The sequence below is a fragment of the Seriola dumerili genome, unplaced genomic scaffold (genome assembly GCF_002260705.1).
Source record: "Seriola dumerili isolate Sdu_G_001 unplaced genomic scaffold, Sdu_1.0 BDQW01000160.1, whole genome shotgun sequence".
Classification (NCBI taxonomy): domain Eukaryota; kingdom Metazoa; phylum Chordata; class Actinopteri; order Carangiformes; family Carangidae; genus Seriola; species Seriola dumerili.
This window is the reverse complement of record NW_019174415.1, coordinates 909,965-927,382: the sequence shown is the minus strand read 5'-3', so window position 1 is coordinate 927,382 and position 17,418 is coordinate 909,965. Positions and strand designations below refer to the sequence as shown.

The following is a 17,418-nucleotide window of genomic DNA, read 5'->3' as shown; positions in this document are numbered from 1 at the left end:
GACTCCCAGGCCCCTGCAGCCCTCTGCCTGCTCTGGCCCCAGCTGTGGCTGAGGTTCCCACACTGGTCGGTGGGGGAAGAGGGCCTGGCGCCTGGCCAGATCACAGCTACTGCAGCTGGAGAGGAGGCCAAGGGAGACAGGCTTGGGAAGCAGAGCTGGGTCCAGGCATAAACAGAGCAAGAGGAGGAGAGAGAGGAGGAGAACAGGGAGGTAGTGGGGGAGTTGAGAACAGAGCTCATCTGAACCAGAGTCCCAATACATCAGAGAGTGAGCAGCACAGGAGTGCTCTGTCTCTTTATGATAACCTCCCTGACGCTGTCACCCCCGACAGCCTCCAGGAGGTCTTTCAAATGGAAACAGGTTTCCAGGAGCATGTGCAGGAACAGATGTATCAGGCATGGGCCCCTGAACAGATCCAGGGACTGATGGAGGGTGATGGAGTGAGTGAAGAGAGGAGCCCCTGGTCATCCTGTGAGATCATCCTCGCTGAAAGCCGTTCCAGTAACAGGGACCAGAATTCAGACCAAGACAAGAAGCAAGAACAGGAGCCAGAGCTGGACTCAGGATCCTGTGGATTTAAGCAGGAGGACCGGACGCTGCATCTCCAGTTCCCTATGTCAGCTCACGTCCTTACAGCAAGTTCCCCTCAGCTATGCCCAACTGAGTGTCAGGCCATGTGGCCCCCTGCTGAAGCTCAGCACCCAGAGCAGCCTTCCTGGTCTCCCAGGGTGCCCCCTCCTGTACCCCTGGCTGACCCCTCTGCCAGCGCCCTGCGCAGCCTCCTCACCAGCCTCCAACAGCAGATAATGCGACAAAGGGAGGAGTATGAGGAAAGGATAATCAGGTAATGCTCTTTTTGTTTTGTTTTGCATTTCCATTTCAAAGTACACAGTGCACATAATCACCTTACACATAGTAGGCATACCATGTAAAAGTCAAATGAAATGTCCTAAATGTAATGTGCTTTTGCTCCTGGCTTCAGTATTACACGTTCAGTTCACTGACTTGACTATAAGAATTTTTGCAGCCTGTGGTGTATTTCCAGTGAAGGGTAACACAATGTTCCCAGGGCCAGAAAGTGTGTGTGTCCACTCAGCTGTGCTGCTCTGGTCACTCAGCTGACCCCAAGCTTCACCCTATATCCTGTTTAGTTCACATTGCACCAACAGCTGATTAAAGTTTCCCAAAACCTCCCGTGACATATACAGCCACCGGTTCACATCCAGTACTCAGATGTGCCATATTTGCTGTTTGTGCATGTATGTGAGTTTCCCATTGATCTATAAGTCAAATTAAAAGAATCCTATATTTTGTATTAGAAAAGAGCCGGTTGGTATAAGTTGGAGAACAGCCAGTCTGTGTGGTTGACATATAGAAACAGCACAAGGCACTGGAAACAGAGCTAATTTAAGGGGCCATGTTGCTGACCTAGACACAACACATACCTCATTTATTACTGATATAGATAGAGTGAGTCTCTGTGTAAGGTTAGGTGTTGCTAGTGGTTGGCAAGAACAAGAGGAAAATGACAATTCCTTCTTTATAGTAACATAGATTTCACTGAACAATTCCACCCAAACTTAGAAGTCACCTGTTCTGCCTTCTGCAACCATATCAGGCATCAAACTCAACAACTGACTTAAATGTCATTGATTGACCAACAAATAAGCAAGTAACCTTTCCCCTCCCTCCTTTTGTCTTCAACATCAAGCCTAGAGCAGAGAAATGAAGAGCTGCAGGTAGAGGTTGTGCGGTTGAAAACAAGCCTCGCACAGCAGCGGCACTGGTACCAAACTATCCAGGCTAAGATCGTGGAGTCTGAAAGGGCCCGTGGTGCTGCAGAAAAACGCAATGCAACACTGCAAAGAGAGATGGAGCAGTTCTTTGACACCTTCGGAGAGCTGAACAATGAGGCCAAGAAGACAGAACATATTGTCAAGAGCTTTTGAAGAAGAGTCTGTTCGGTGTGTGATGACATGAATGTGTAGGAAAGAAATGCACAGTACCTTGTATAGTAGTTTGTCTCTGCCTAGCCAGAACATTTTTGTCTCTCTCTGGGAGGGATTAGAGTGATGTACAGCTATTTCTTCACTGAAAGGAAATGAATCACTGATGTCCACTTTATTAGTTGCGTAAGGGCAAAGATGCTGGCCAAGTGATAATATTGTGGTCATTGCAATCACACAGGACATCTCTGAAAATAAAAGGAGAAACAAACTGAACAAAAAGTGTGAGATGTACAGTGTATACAATGGAGCTTTTTTTTTTTTTTTTTTTTTAAACATGGAAAACACACAAGATGTTCTGAACACTAACGCTCAGTCCTTATCTGATAAGATGTTCGGGAGTGAATTGGCCACTCCTCAGGTCATTTAAGGCATGACTGAAAGAAAAAGGTCATGTCATAAAAGGAAAATATAGTGTACAACATAGTGCGAAAGTCCTCAGTGACTCCATAGTGTCATATTTCTGCATGTCCATCACACTGTGCAATCAGTTCAGCAAAAAGCAGCTCCACAGTCCATTTCCAAGGTTCATCTTTTAGTTTCAATCTTAACAGTTGCAAGGTCCAGATTTTGACTCCACAGTCACATCCTCATTTTAAACCACGTGTCTGCTTTTTGTTGCTGGGCCAACTTCCTCCATAGATGTTGCCTTTAGGGACGGGGCGACTGCTGTCTTTAAGGACAATTCAAAGGAGATAATGAAGGACAGTGACCCACAGTACATTTGGTAACACATACACACATATAGGCTTACAAGGCAAAAAAAAATACAACATCTCTCAAACAGGCTTTCAGAACCAAGAACATCAAGGTACTGTAAGTAAAAGAACTGACCTGAACGGATTTCTCTTTTTAATAAGAACTACAGTATCTTATAGGCATTGTTGCTGCCTTCATGCAAGTTAAACACCATCTTTTGTGTTTTACTGCCTTTGCATGTGTTTTACATGATGTCTGATTCATGATTCATTTTGTTACTGTCCCAGTATTAATGGAATGGTTTAGAAAAGGAGCAGCCCATGCATTTATCTGTCAATAAAATGTTTTGACAAGAGGCTTGATTTCCATGGGCCTCGAGGTGATTGTGTGCAACATTTTGCAAGAACACAAAAATAAATACTACATGTTTTTTTTGCCTCTCCCAAATTTATAGGACAATGATGTTCTTTTGATATACACATTGATAGTACCTTATGTCAAATGGGGATGATTGCAATATATAGTTCCACAGATATGTTGAGTTTCTTAACAAAACAAGCACACCTTATCTACTGTATTTGAAATGAAAGGGTCTGCAGCCACTATGAATGTCAGATCTTGACATCTTTACATACAGTACATTATATCAGGAAATAAAACTAACACTGCAACCACAAGTTCCCATAACTGACAGGAGTAAAAGCTCAAAATCCACATCACTCAAGCCAATGAATTAAAAAACACTGTGCAGAAAGCACCACTGTGGAGATCTGCAATAGCTAAAGCTAAATGATCAAACTATGGATTAGTGTTTGATCATCAGATGAACATCGGACGGTTGGTGTGCTCGACTTACGGGAAGCTTTTGTTCTTATTGGCGTAACATGCATGAGAGCAGCTGGCTCTGTGTTCAGTGCGAGTCTGCTCTAATTTGATGACAATAACCTCTGGTCTCAACTTAATATTCGCTAAAAAAATAAAACTATTAAAAAACAGGCATAAAGAACAAACAACAATCCTCCACCTTCTCTTAGTAACCTGAAAATCAATATGGATGCATACATCTTTACACTTGATCAAGTTAAACATTATCCACAAAGAAGGAAAAGAGAAACCTTTGACCCAAGATATAGCATAGATAGCTTTGACCTCTAGGCAACAGTCCAAAACAAAGTTTGAAGATGAAGAGGACCAGCAAGATCCACCAGATCATACAGGGAAAGAAAATAGAAAAATAGACCTATTCATTGAGGTTAATTTGAGAAAAAAAAAAAAAAAAAAAAAAATCCAAAATGGGAAGACAGGGAGTAAACAGAAGAAAGGATGGTGGTGATTGACTGATATTTGGATATTGTAAATGGGAGGTGGGGACAGATGTGGCCATGGGCTGCGTTCACTGACTCTCGTCCAGCGGTCCCGTCAGTGTGTCGATGCTGCTGCTGTCTGTGTCCGAGGCCAAAGTGTGCTCCGTGGACATGGATGAGATGTCGTTGGCTGAGGAGGACTGGGAGGCTGAACCTGACACCACATCTGATACATGACATGCACAATGGAGAGATACAGAGTTTAGGATTAAGAATAACAGTTAATACAGTGAATTTCTTCAACAGATGTGTCCACAATGGCATATTTCAGGAAACTAGTCTTAATATGAAGCTACAGCACTTCTTACAGCAGTTTAGTAACCAATATAGCTGATAATGAACGAAGATGGTGCATGTACGTACCTGAGCAATCTTCTTTCATTAGTCCATTCTTGTTCCTTTCCTCCCAGTCAATCACCTCTTCATAAATGAGTTCTGAGGAGAAATAAAACATTTTATTATATAATTTATTTCCTGTGTTGGACACTGGGTTAAAGAATGATTTAACATGTTTTAGACTCGTTTTGTCACATGGAAGAATGTTGCTTTTATTTGCACGTAAATGGAATGCCCATACCATTCTGGCCTGTGGATTTTCATGATAAAAGTGAAAATAAACATAGGTGTTGCTAAGCTGCAGCTTCAAGCGCTTTGGACAGTTCATCACATGAATATCTTAGATATAGAAGAAACATGAGCTGAAATCAAGTTTCCTGTACATTTGTTAAAATCTTAAGGAAGTTAAGCTGCACTGCTGATATGTTTCCCTAGAGGGCAGTGCATCCTACCTTTCCACTGCTCGATGGTGTGCTCCCTCTCTTCCAGCTGCTTATCTGAAATCTGGGGAGGAGGCTGTGAAACAAAGAGAAATACATGTATCACAGCAAGGTCACACACAACCACTGCACTGAGTTAAACCACTGAACTGTCTCGAGTGGAGGAATCGCCTCACCGCGTCGGCTTCTGCAGGGTCGTACCACACATGAATGTAGGGGTGGTTGAGGGCCTCTTCTACGGAGATGCGGCTCTCAGGATCAATGACCAGCATTTTGGACAGCAAGTCCCGTGCCTGACCTGCTGTTATGGCAACAGAGGAAGGGCAATGTTACTATGGAAACAGGCCTACGACATCACTTCATTCAAGCAGTCTTCATGACTCAACTGATTACTTCCCTTCGTGGTATTGGGTAACATCTCTGGGAATGTCAAGATTTGTTCTCTTGTTTTAGTGATGTGATCTCTAGCTCTTAATGCCACAGATTAGGGCAGATCTGCATGGTCATTCTCTGAACTAGTTGTGTAAGAGGTCCAGCATTCAGCTTCTTTGTCCCTGTAATTTTGTTAGGAACTGTCTCGTAACATCAATATACTGCAGACAAATGGCTCCCTTTCACTAAAATCTATGCATACGTCTATACATACAGGGCAGTGTTCTTGTCAAGAGATTTAAAAACCAAGTTGAAGTCGACTTAAACAAGTGTATTTAAGTATCCAAAATTCTTACTCTTCAGTTTGTCGTGCTCTGAGTCAGAAGGAAAGGCCCAGTCGGGGAAAAGCTCAGCAAAGCTGACGCCAGGATACTGTGGCTTGTTCATCACATAGTTCCTCACAGTCTCCATCAGTCGGTTCATAAACTCCAGACTGGGCGTGCCCAGAACCTCAATGACCTTATTCCACTGGTCGATGTCTGGACAACATGCTTGTTATGGAAAAATCCTGCTGCATTGTGGGAATGCATGTATTTAAGCAAATGCAAAGAACACATGAAAAGGCAAAGAATCAAGTGAGAAATACACTGAATTGATCCATGATTGATTGATCATAAAGTATAGGGCTGAACAACTAATCGAAATATTATTGAAATCGCAATATGGCCAAGTCCAACATCCAAATCGCAGGAGCTGCAATTTTTTAATGAAGGTAAAATGTGTCACAACATACCATTAATAAAGCATTGTGGTGCTACAAATCATATTCTCCACAAGGAACAAGTTTGGTTGGTACAGAACATAATTTTTTCAGTGAAAGTTTATAGCAAAAATTAGCATCCCCACTATAATTGTGACTCATCACAATCGCAGTATTTGTCAAAATAATTTCAATATGATTTTTTTTTTGCAAATTGTTCAGCCCTAATAGAATATGATTGGATCTTCATCTATGTTAATAAGGAAAATATCAAAAAATACACATAAGCAAATTCAAGAAGCCTGCTGACTTACAAATGCAGGAGAAAACTATTACTTTCCCAGATGAAAACCAATCTATCCCAGAATCACACTGCACCCTGCTACTCAGGTGTAAATGGACAGTCACTGAAAGGAACTGGTGAGTGAAGAGGTGACTGAACCCATTAGAAACACAGAAATGGCCAATATAAATGCAAATTATGTGAAAAGCTTCAACTCCATTCGTTCCATCAATTAAGGGGGATTATAGATTGCTGGACAGCAACCCCACAGATTAATAATCATTGATGAGGGCGGGAAACACAGAAAGCTCTCAGTTGGAAATCATGAGTCGCCCCATTCAACAGAAAATGGTCAGAGGGCATAACAAAGGAAATGTCCTGACAGACAAGTATGCAGGAAAAAACATAATACAAGCAAATTGTCAAGATGAATGAGATATTTTATGCCCAATGGAGGTGTGATGGAGGATGAACAATGAGGTACAAAGAGGATACGGTCGGTGCCCTGGAAGATGACGCTGCCCTTTACCATCTCTCCCATGATACACCCCACTGACCAGATGTCCACTGGAACAGAGGACACGAGCAAACACAAGTACACACACACACACACACACACACACACACACACACACACACACACACACACACACACACACACACACACACACACACACACACACACACACACACACGCACGCACACGCACACACACGGACACACACGGACACACACGGACACAGACACAGACACACACACATGCACACACACGCACGCACAAAAGGTATTAAATAAAAATTATCACATAACATCAACCACATAATATAATGCACACTAAATATACAGTAAAGTGACACATGGAACCTGCACAGATGAGTAACATGCTCCTTGGTTTAAATTTGAACGACAAACATTGATATGCAGAACATCAACTCTCAAAATTTTGATCTATCCTCTAGCGGTGCCATGGCCGAACGCTTTCATCATATTCATCTTCAGGCTGGCTTTCTTTTCTCTCTCTGGCTTGGGAAACCGACTTAGCCTTCCAGGCCTTTCTCCTCGGCTCTGCTTATCAGTTTACACAGCTGTTGCTCTCTCACTTTCCCTGTGAGTTTGTGCGCTTAGCAGAGTAGGATATTGTTCGTTTCTCCCTCTCTCCATCTCTGAGTTGACTGTTTGCTTTAGAGCGTTTATATGCGGCAAATAGCCATTAACTCCTCTATTCCCTTGATTTCGCTATCACTAAAGCTGAAAGCTCTCTGTGCTCTGATAATGGCCACAGATCACTGCAATAGACTTACAGGCAAGTCACACAATGCAAAAATCATAACTTGAAAATTCAAATAGGTTACATTAATCATTGTAGCTATGCTCTTAACTTGGCAAAAGACTTTCCTGTTAGATCAGGGCACAGAAAGAGCTTGATTAGTTCCTTCCCGTTTGTAATCCTACCTCTATGTGATGTTTCATGTTACATGCATCAACTTTTAGTTACACTAGTTCAGAAAAACATGAACAACTTCACTGTATGTCTGACAGAGCAGATCATTTGAAGCATAAATTACTAATTTGACAGCATCCCAATATTTACAGTGGATTTATTGTTGACTTGCATGGCTTTCTGTAGAATATACTCTTGGCTGTGAAATAACTGTAAAAATATTAGTCAAACTACTGTTTCTAAAACCTTTTCTCACACTGCATGTTGTAATGACCTGAAAACTATTCCTGATTTAAAAAAACACAACAACAACAACTATGTCCCCTGAGTGTCTTCGGTCTCCATTTGGAGAAAATAGCTGATAAGCTTAAGGAGACAAACAAGGAAGGATACAGTCTTTTCCAGGAAAGAGGATTTTGTGAGAGATCATTTCAGCCATTATGCAGCCAACCGACCACAGGTCCACTGCAGCAGAGTAGTAGCATAATGAAGACATTCACTGTCACCATCAATGACCAATAAAACCAAATTTGATAAACTAGAGCACGACTGGATCGAAGACTGTGTACTGTAGGCAGGTTTCTAACAAGTGAACAATAAACTCATTCTTGTTAACAGCCTGCACCATCTGTTCGGCTGTGATATGCTTCTTTGCTTGCTCAAGTGCTGCTGTGTACTGTAAACAATCAAGTCTATTGGACAAACAATGTAATCATTATTCTGTTTCGAAATTACCTCACGCTTTCCTCTGCATCATGCTATGTAAAATACATGTTTTGTATACTAGCTGATATAAGATTAAAAATTCAAATGAATGTATGAGAAGCCTGTGTCAAACCATAATGATGGCTCGTTCCACAGTGAACCGCAGCTACTAGGATTTTTGCGATGAAGCTTTGGACAGGGAAGGAAAAACTATCAACAACAAGCTGGTTTTCAAAAAGGTGGACGACTGGCTTAAAGAGAACATGGAGCTCCAGGGAAGTGCCACCTTTGTGTTTAAGCATCTAGAATGTCATTTCCTTCCTGTGAACACATGAAAGTATTACACTAATATATATTGTCATGTTATGCATTTATAGGTGCCAAACTTATCTGTTCAACTACTGTTCTATGACTGCTGCTTGGTTGTCCTGCTCACCATTCTCTTTATACTTCATGCCCAGAATGACCTCTGGGGCACGGTAGTATCTGGTCACCACGTAGGGGGTCATCATGAAGTTAGTGCAGGCCGTCCGTGCCAGGCCAAAGTCCAAGATCTTCAGGGTGCAATCTGACTTCACCACAATATTACTGGGCTTCAGGTCCTGAGGGGACAGAAAATCTGTAAAGCTATAGAAACATACTCAAACAAAAACATTACCTCTGAGGTATTTATGTCTAGACAGACGGTAGCTGGTGAAAGATTAGAAACGACTCCAGCTATTTTGGACAACTGGACCAAAAGGGTTAAATACCTCCACATAGTTCCAAAGCACAAAAGCAATTTTAGAATCAAGGAAATGATCCTCTGCTAATGGAAAACTATGTTAATAAACATATAAGGCTGAATACTTGACTAAATGGCTAATTATCGAGCAAATTCATTCATTGTTGGTTGTGGTTCAATCAGAGAGGGAAGTGAAATACTACTTCTGAGCCTGATACTAAGTCACAGATATTTATGCAGTGTTTAAAAACATTATTGTCTGCCTTATTATCTCCTCTCCCCCCAGCACAATCATTCCTTGTCCTTACCCTATGGATAATGCCAGCAGAGTGTAAGTGTCTGATGCCACAGAGGATCTGGTAGAGCAGATAGGACATCCTCTCGTGGTCCAGGTCCATGTGGATCACCTGGCACAGGCTGGCATCCATCAGCTCCATCACCAGATACCTGAGAGGGCAGGAAGGAATGAAGAACAGTCAAGTATGTATTAAAAATATGACAGAGTGGTGGATTAAAAGGGCAAAACAGACCCACTGAGAAAGAAAAAGTAGTTATAGTATATAAAGACACAGCGGCAAAGGCAAAGAAGTCATTAAAGTAGAGAGAGTATATAAAATGACAGAGCAATAGTGGAGGCTGACGAGTTAATAGAGGGATGCCATTTAAATGGACAAAAACACAAAGAGAAAGGAGGCGCTTCAGCTAAAATCTCTGAATCCTACTGAAAAAGAAACTAAAGAGTAGATTGTTGCAGCCAAAAAACACTGCCACTCACAGATCCTGGAATTCCTCCAGGGACTTCTGAGGCGTGAACACATTGATCAGACGGATGATCTGCAAGCAGAGAGACAGGCCATTAGTCCACTCTGTTACTCTCCCATCTACATCCACTTCACTGTGGAGAGCTAGTCAACTAAGGGGAGAGAACCACGAGGGTTTGTCTGGATTCTCTCACTCTGAGCAGGAAACTTTATCAGCATTGCAGAGAGTGACTGTCTTTGTTTTCTCAAGAGTATTTTTTTTATCATTATTATTTTTTTTAAATAACAGATAATTAACATGATTAAGGTTCTAGCTGCCAATCATTTCCCCCTTCCTACTGCAAATCACATCAGAAGGATACTATTTTTGAACTCAGAATAGATGTGAACATAATTTTAAATTCATTTTAAATTTGACTGCCAGCAGTTTTTACCACCCTGTATAATCTATGTAAGAAAACAGCCTTGAATGACTTATTATGACTCTATTATAATTAAATCATCATTCAGTCTTACATTTTTGTGGTTGACACATTTGAGCAGCACCAACTCCCTGTAGGCACGCTTAGCATGGGTCTGATTCTGGAAGGGCCGACACAGCTTTTTCACAGCTACAGGTATACCGAGGACCGTATCTAGAGCAGAGCTGGTCACACATCGTACAGAGGAGGGAACAGCCAAAGACAAAGGAAGAAAATAAATGCATCTTACAGAACAAAACTTTTTTTTTCATAAGGAAGAGTCTAGTCTATTGCCCTGCTAGCAACGTGAAAATGCTGATCATTGAAAAAAAAGCTGCTATATTTGAACCTTACCATTAGTACAGGCACATTTCATTGCAATGTAGCTATTAGAGCTTGTATCCAAAGCTGGAATTTTGCCTTAGGGTAGAGCTTAGGAAAAGCTGATGAAGTATCCAAAATGGAAAGGGCTCATTGTGAATGTGCTCACGCCGCCTTTAAGGTTTGATATTTCTCGTTAGTGAGCAGAGATCTTGTCTTCATATTGGTGCCAGAGAACAGGTCAGTGGGCTACCATAATATCCACAGCAAATTTCATGATTTAATTTCTTGATACTTTGTTATGGACCAATGTGTTGTTCAAGGGGGAAGTTTTATAGGTTACCCACACCACTGCAAACAATCCTCTAGGGACTATGAATATCAATTTTAGATACAAACACTTTATTCTCACTGTTTGTACAAACTCATGCTGTGCAGCTGAACAAACCCATAGAGCTTTCTTTTAAATTGTGGAAAAATACTAAATATATCAATGTGAATTACAGGGAAATGTGTAAAAAATCATGCACATGACATTTTGTACATTTCTATTCAATGTAATGATGTAGCAATAAAAAGTAAAGAGTGTGGTGTAAGTATTTCGCTCAGTGTAAATATCATGTAGCTTCGATAAAGAACAAGAACAAGCTAATAAAGAATATACTGTATAAGTGATATTATAAGTGTGGCAAGATTATTTTTCAAACCTTGAAGATATTCACAGGATAAATTAAAGGAAACTTGATGTTTAGGGACTAATTGTTATCAAGATATCTTGCTGTGGATTCATGTGATGGACAGAGACAGACAAGGCAACATTGCCATAATAGTTCTTTTCACAGCAGACATTTTAATTTGTGAAGGAAAAGCGCAGTTGTAATTTATTACGTTAGGTTCTATTCAAGTGTCCCAGTAAAGCAGTGTGACAGTGAGCGGGCATTCACTATATTAAGACCCCAACAACACAGGAACTAAAATAATTCAGCCATCAATAATTTTATTATTTACACCTGCGCTTCTCCCTTTACAATGAGTGAACGTGTTGGCTGGGAAAAAGGCCAATAATGACGCACTGCTAGCAGGGCAAAAGTTTGCTTTAATCATGCAGCAAGTGATATATTTGTCTAATTAGAAGAACTGTGTGTATCAACAACACCCTGGGCTGGTGATACAATGAGCAAAATGCTAATAAAAGTACAGCCTCTCACCAGACGATGCCCTGAGCCCCAGAGCCGATTGCACGGAGCTGCTGGTAGCGCTTGAGTACAGTGAAGGTGGAGTCTCCCACCTGAACGCTGTAGAACTGGCCCTCTGCCTCACTCATCCTGCTGAACAGTCAGGACCACCGGCACTGTCTGCAGGAGGTCAACAACACAAACACACACACACACACACACACACACACACACACACACACACACACACACACACAGACAGACAGACAAAAAGAAACAAAAACACAGATAAACACCCAGGCACTGGCAGCTGTAAACACAATCTTTAAATCGTGAGGCAGAATGGTAAACGAGTTACAACATGTTAATAAGCCAGTGTGTAATACAATTATTACATTGTTAAGAAACCGGAACCTTTTTTTTTTAGCTCACTAAATCACTCAAATGATCCTCAGTGAATGGCAGGGCCTAATATGGTTCCATCTGTCAGTCCCTGGCATCTCTCCCCTCATTTTCAGCCCAGTCTACAGCCAACCAATCTATCAACACATTCTGCCCAGTTTGTTCATCTGACAAAGGTAACAGTGAGCTGGAGCTGAAGTCAAGGCTGCAAATGCTTTGGTGAGTGTGTAGTGGAGAACAGAGGCAGCTGACAGCTTGGAGTTCCTAAGGCTCTCACTGCCATCTCCAAACTCATGCTGACACATTCATGCTCAGTAAACACATAACACACACACTCATGCAGACAGCATTAGGCTTGAGCATGCTCATTATTCCTTGATCTGCATCCAGCTTGTGTATACACACAGTGTATACACAGCCATCAGCACATGGTAGTTAAAACATGTTAATAGATATGTTATGTGAACAGTGTTTATAAAAGAATAGCAATATTAGCATTGATTCCTCAGGCAGGAAGTGGAGGAGGAGGATTATTCTTTGCCAGGGTGTGTGTGTGTGTGTGTGTGTGTGTGTGTGTGTGTGTGTACGTGGGCGAGGACACACATTTGTGTAGCTATGCAACAGTCGTGGCTGTTTGTCATTCCTTCAGAAAACAGCCACAGGTCAAATGGAGTCTGATATTTTGGCTTTTTCTGTTTGACAGGAAGCAAGGACACAAGCACTCGTTGGTTGTCATGGTCAGAAAGACAATGTACTAAAAAGACAGAAGCGGCAGGGGGGAGGTTATGATTGATCACAGCTAGAAAAGTCTGTCTCAGCTTTGTCACCATGACAGCATTGAAAAGAAATGCAGTGTGTGAGCAGTGAGCAGCTGTCAGTTGACAGGCTCGACTTGTGTCAGCCTTAAGTCTGAAATGATTAGTGGAGTGACAGAAAATTAACTGTGTTATTGACAATCAATTACACATTTGAGTACACTCAAATGTTGCTTATTATCACATTAAAAATGGTCATATTTAGTGGCTTTTCTTTCTTTCGTATCACAAAAGAATGAACAGCAGGCAATTCTCTTTTAACAAAAGATAAAAACTAGATTTTTTCTCTTAGACAAATACACACACACACACACACACACACACATATTATAACTAAGAGTTAAGTTAAAAATCTGACTTTTTTGCCATTGTAAGTAGTAAATTCATATATTGATACTTTTTAATGTAGTAAAAAGTATCAATATATGAATTGTTAAAGCCTTAATATTTTTTGACCGATGTATCAGTATTGACAAAAAACTTAAAAGTCAATGCACCAATAAACTGTGAACATTTAATGGTGAAATTAGCCTTAAATGTGTAGGAACTTTTGAGTAATTAAGGGAAAACATGTATATTATTTTTGCTCATTCCTGTTCTTTATATATATATCTATATATATGCACTATATAAGGATATAGCAAAGATAGTAATAATGAACTGTCACTATGAAAATGCTTAAATAACAACCTAATAATGTTTATCGTGCAGTGAAGTCTGTCACTTCACTGGCCTCAATAATATTCTTCTTAAAAAATAAATGAAAAAACAATTTAATGAACTCCACATGGTCCCTCATGTCTCTTCTTCAAACACACATATTAGCATATGCTAACCACAAAGACACAAACCCTCCCTCTTACTATCATTCATTCATTTTCATTACAACTACAGTGACTTGTTATTTCATGCATCTCAGTGAAGTATTTCCCGCTGTGCTTTTACGTATGTCCTCATTTGATTGTGATTTCAAATCTCGGGGTCTCTGCTTGTCATCTTGTTTATTTCCTCTGTTGGCTTATTCTGAATTGTTTGTTTCCTTTCTTACCCAGGTTTTTTTCTTTTTTATCTTATCTTGCTTGAACATGCCATATTTTCTCTTTTGGGTGTGGGTCTGCAACTGCACCATTATTCAGATGAAAAATGAATCCTTCTCATCACTACTTTATTCCTATGCCTTTTTCTCCTTCTCACATGCACATCCAGCTGGCTCCCTCTCACTACACCCAAGGGGAGAGCTGCAAAGACCTTTACTTTCTTCATGCTTCTCTCACTCTTTCCATTTTCCTTGGCTTTGTCTTTCTTTGTCATTCTTTTATGCTCCTGACATTCCCTCACTCCTGTGCCCTTTTCTGGTTTTCTCCCATCTTCCCTGTGGCCTATTCAAAGAGATACCAACTAAAGGACTGAACTGTACTGACAGTTATATTTTTGATGAATATTATGATTATGACATGCAGGCAGAGCTTTCCCCACTTGATTACATAAACCTCTAAAATACAGGTGCAGAGGAAACCAGAGGTGCTGGCTGTGGTAAATTAGAGTGTAAGTTTTCTTTGAAATGCAGCGTGGATTCTAGGCCACATATTTAACTCAGCACATGAACACCTTGTGCAACAAATATCCAGCAAACCCTCTGACAAAAATATAGACTCTTATCGTTTCATTTTTTTTTTACCTAAACATCTGTTGCACTGATTCACAGAACACACATCAAGCTAAATAACACTATGAGGGGGTCATTAATCATAAACAAAACCCATTCCAGCAACAACAAGCACAGCATATGTACAATCTTTCACTTGCTGTCAAGCTAGGGGTGACTATAGGCTAAATGTACACTTGACTCAGCACAAATATACAAACACTGACAGGGAACAACTGAAGTGAAATGAAAATTGCGTGCAAGCTCAGAAATCAGCCCGACACATGAGCAGACACCTGTTATAGTTCTGGCCGGCAGGCACTGAGGAAAACCACAAACCAAATGTTACAACTCTCAGACAATTAATTGTTTAATAATGGTGATCAGGATTTTTGCTTTCCTTACGTATGCCAGATCAGTCACAACAAAAAAACTGCCCAGTAAACTGCCAGTTTATAAGGCACAACGGCCTCATGATCACAAACATTTCCTTAGAGAACGCTGCGATTATCTCTGCTTCCCAAACATCATTAAGGCTGCATGCTAGAGCACTTTCACTACAAAGACAACCTGCCAGTGTAATGTAACTGTGTTTCCTATGTAGAGCTGGTTGCTTTTCTTTGGGAATATCATTGATCCAGTTTCATTTATATTTAACTACAGACATAGACTGTAGTTTTGATCATATATATATATATATATATATTATAATATATATTATAATATATATATATATTATAAAATAAATAAGACATATAAAAATAATCTGAGAGTCTAAAATAAATTAAATTTATTAAGCAACCACTTTTTTTTTCCAAAGCAGATTTCCCCATACACAGACCTGGAAGCCATATGGGGGCCAGTGCACTTGCTCAAAGACACTTAAACATGTGGACAGGCGGCTACAGTTGCGCCAGTATGAACCAAAACAATTGCATTATATTTGCCCCAATTGTGCAGCCCCAAATCCATTTCATAATATTTATTTAATGCAAAATGAAGTCCTTAGTTTCAGTAAGTTTTAGGGAACTGAGATTGGTGTTTAACATGTGCAACATGTTCCATCATAAAAATATCAAACAGATATACACTGGCAAATGGCTAAACTGTCAGAAAACAGAATAGTTAAAGAGGCTGTGCTTAATTTATTGCAGTACTAATTCTGTGTCACAAAAGAAATATGAATGAAAAGATGAGAAGCAAGTACATTGTACCCCTATCCTTGTCTTGTCTTATCTTATTCCATCATTTTATTAAAATATGATTTTGTATTGAATGAGTTGATAAAAGAAGTGACCTTCACACAAACATCCTCAACCCCAAGCACATCATCATGGTGACTGTCCAGATCAGTCCAGTCCAGCCCTTGGGTCTGTCATGGCTGTTGCTCTCAGCTGGGAGCTGGATGGGAGTCAGTGAGCTGGCTATGATATCAGATTAGCATGGCCTGGAGACTCAGCATCTCACCCTGATGTAGCAGAGTTACAAAACACACAGCAAGGGCGGGTAAAACTACATGTATGCTGCTGCTGCTGCACTAGAGATCTCTGTTGAGGCTGCAAGACCAGTCTCTTAAAGAGGATGAGGGATGTTAAAGATGTGTTAATGGGAAATGATTCCAGTACCACTATAGACACTCCTGGTATCATTTCATGTGTGTACCGTATGTATATGTATGATCCAACTGTGCATGTCCTCTGACACAACCTATGCCAATCTGTTTATGCTTTGACATGCTTCAGACTTTAGCCATGACAGATTAAAGCCGTGTACACATGACGTCTGATCTGACGACAAGCTGAAACTTGCCCCTGACATACCATTCCACATAAACTAGATGGAGGTGAAATATAGCACTAGCTTTCAAACATCTACATCTGCGTTAGTGGTAACTGGTATTGAAAACCACAGCACACTCGGCCTACAAAAATATCATTCAATTGGCTAAATGTATATCAGCGATCAGCGGGGGTCTATGGGTATGGTACGTAAACTGGCAATCCTATGATGTGACGTGGGTGTAAAACGGACATTTTTTTTTTTAAATTTCCACACGCCGCATGTCTACTATAAAATACACACAGACACACTCACTCAGAGGTATGAAGTCACCCGTGTATGACACACCGCGGCCGCAGCACCGCTGGCACACGGTGGCTTAACACAGTCAGAAATCATCGGTTCACACAACTGAAGTCACACTAACATACACGTCGGTTAAATTCACCTCGCCTTTGGGAGGTTACAAAGTTAACGAGGCCTACTCTCCCCGTCTTTTTCACTTGAGTCGGCAGCAATGCGGTAGTCAGGCCGGGGCTGAACTGAGAGCTCGGACGGACCAACGGACGGCAGAGGAGGAGGCAGAGGAGGAGGCAGCGGCAGGAGCAGCAGCAGCAGCGACACTTACCTTCTCCCTTCGCTGTCCCCAGGGCACTCCCATGCATCTAAAACACAGATAAAACACTCTCTCCGTGTTCCAGGCACAACCGAGACTTGGAAAAGTTTAGGAGAACGGCCCACCGGGCTGTCACGACAGAGACCTGACTCCGGTTCCTAGCTAACTCCAGCGGCAGCGCGGAGGGACGGGTGCGGAGGAAGGCAACGCCACAACAAGCAGAGAGCGAGCATGCGGATGACGTCATCACGCACATTATACGTGGGCGCAAACTTTTTTTTTTTCCACGAAAACTTTGGAAAAACTTTTTGTC

At 41.1% G+C, this 17,418-nt stretch overlaps 2 protein-coding genes across 2 annotated transcripts; one reads left to right on the top strand and one right to left on the bottom strand.

Annotated features, from left to right (window-relative positions):
• The first annotated feature begins 161 nt into the window (after positions 1-161).
• LOC111226418 (rho GTPase-activating protein 22-like) lies at positions 162-3,991 on the top strand. Its single transcript, XM_022751551.1, has 2 exons — positions 162-844; positions 1,712-3,991. The coding sequence occupies exons 1-2, from the start codon at positions 351-353 to the stop codon at positions 1,947-1,949; spliced, it is 732 nt and encodes a 243-aa protein (XP_022607272.1). The 5' UTR covers positions 162-350; the 3' UTR covers positions 1,950-3,991.
• LOC111226417 (mitogen-activated protein kinase 9-like) lies at positions 3,989-17,313 on the bottom strand. Its single transcript, XM_022751550.1, has 12 exons — positions 17,118-17,313; positions 11,882-12,028; positions 10,408-10,537; positions 9,906-9,964; positions 9,439-9,577; positions 8,843-9,008; positions 6,756-6,827; positions 5,574-5,756; positions 5,022-5,146; positions 4,858-4,921; positions 4,433-4,504; positions 3,989-4,235 (listed from the first exon to the last, which is right to left on the bottom strand). The coding sequence occupies exons 2-12, from the start codon at positions 11,995-11,997 to the stop codon at positions 4,099-4,101; spliced, it is 1,263 nt and encodes a 420-aa protein (XP_022607271.1). The 5' UTR covers positions 11,998-12,028; positions 17,118-17,313; the 3' UTR covers positions 3,989-4,098.
• Between the last annotated feature and the right edge of the window lie 105 nt (positions 17,314-17,418).

Coding starts and splice junctions, on each gene's coding strand:
- LOC111226418 (XM_022751551.1), top strand. CDS start 351: ATGGAAACAGGTTTCCAGGAGCATGTGCAGGAACAGATGTATCAGGCA. Junction 845..1,711: donor TATGAGGAAAGGATAATCAG/GTAATGCTCTTT, acceptor TTCAACATCAAG/CCTAGAGCAGAGAAATGAAG.
- LOC111226417 (XM_022751550.1), bottom strand. CDS start 11,997: ATGAGTGAGGCAGAGGGCCAGTTCTACAGCGTTCAGGTGGGAGACTCC. Junction 9,009..9,438: donor CTGCTGGCATTATCCATAGG/GTAAGGACAAGG, acceptor CTGTCCCCTCAG/GACCTGAAGCCCAGTAATAT. Junction 5,147..5,573: donor AGAGCACGACAAACTGAAGA/GTAAGAATTTTG, acceptor TTGCCATAACAG/CAGGTCAGGCACGGGACTTG.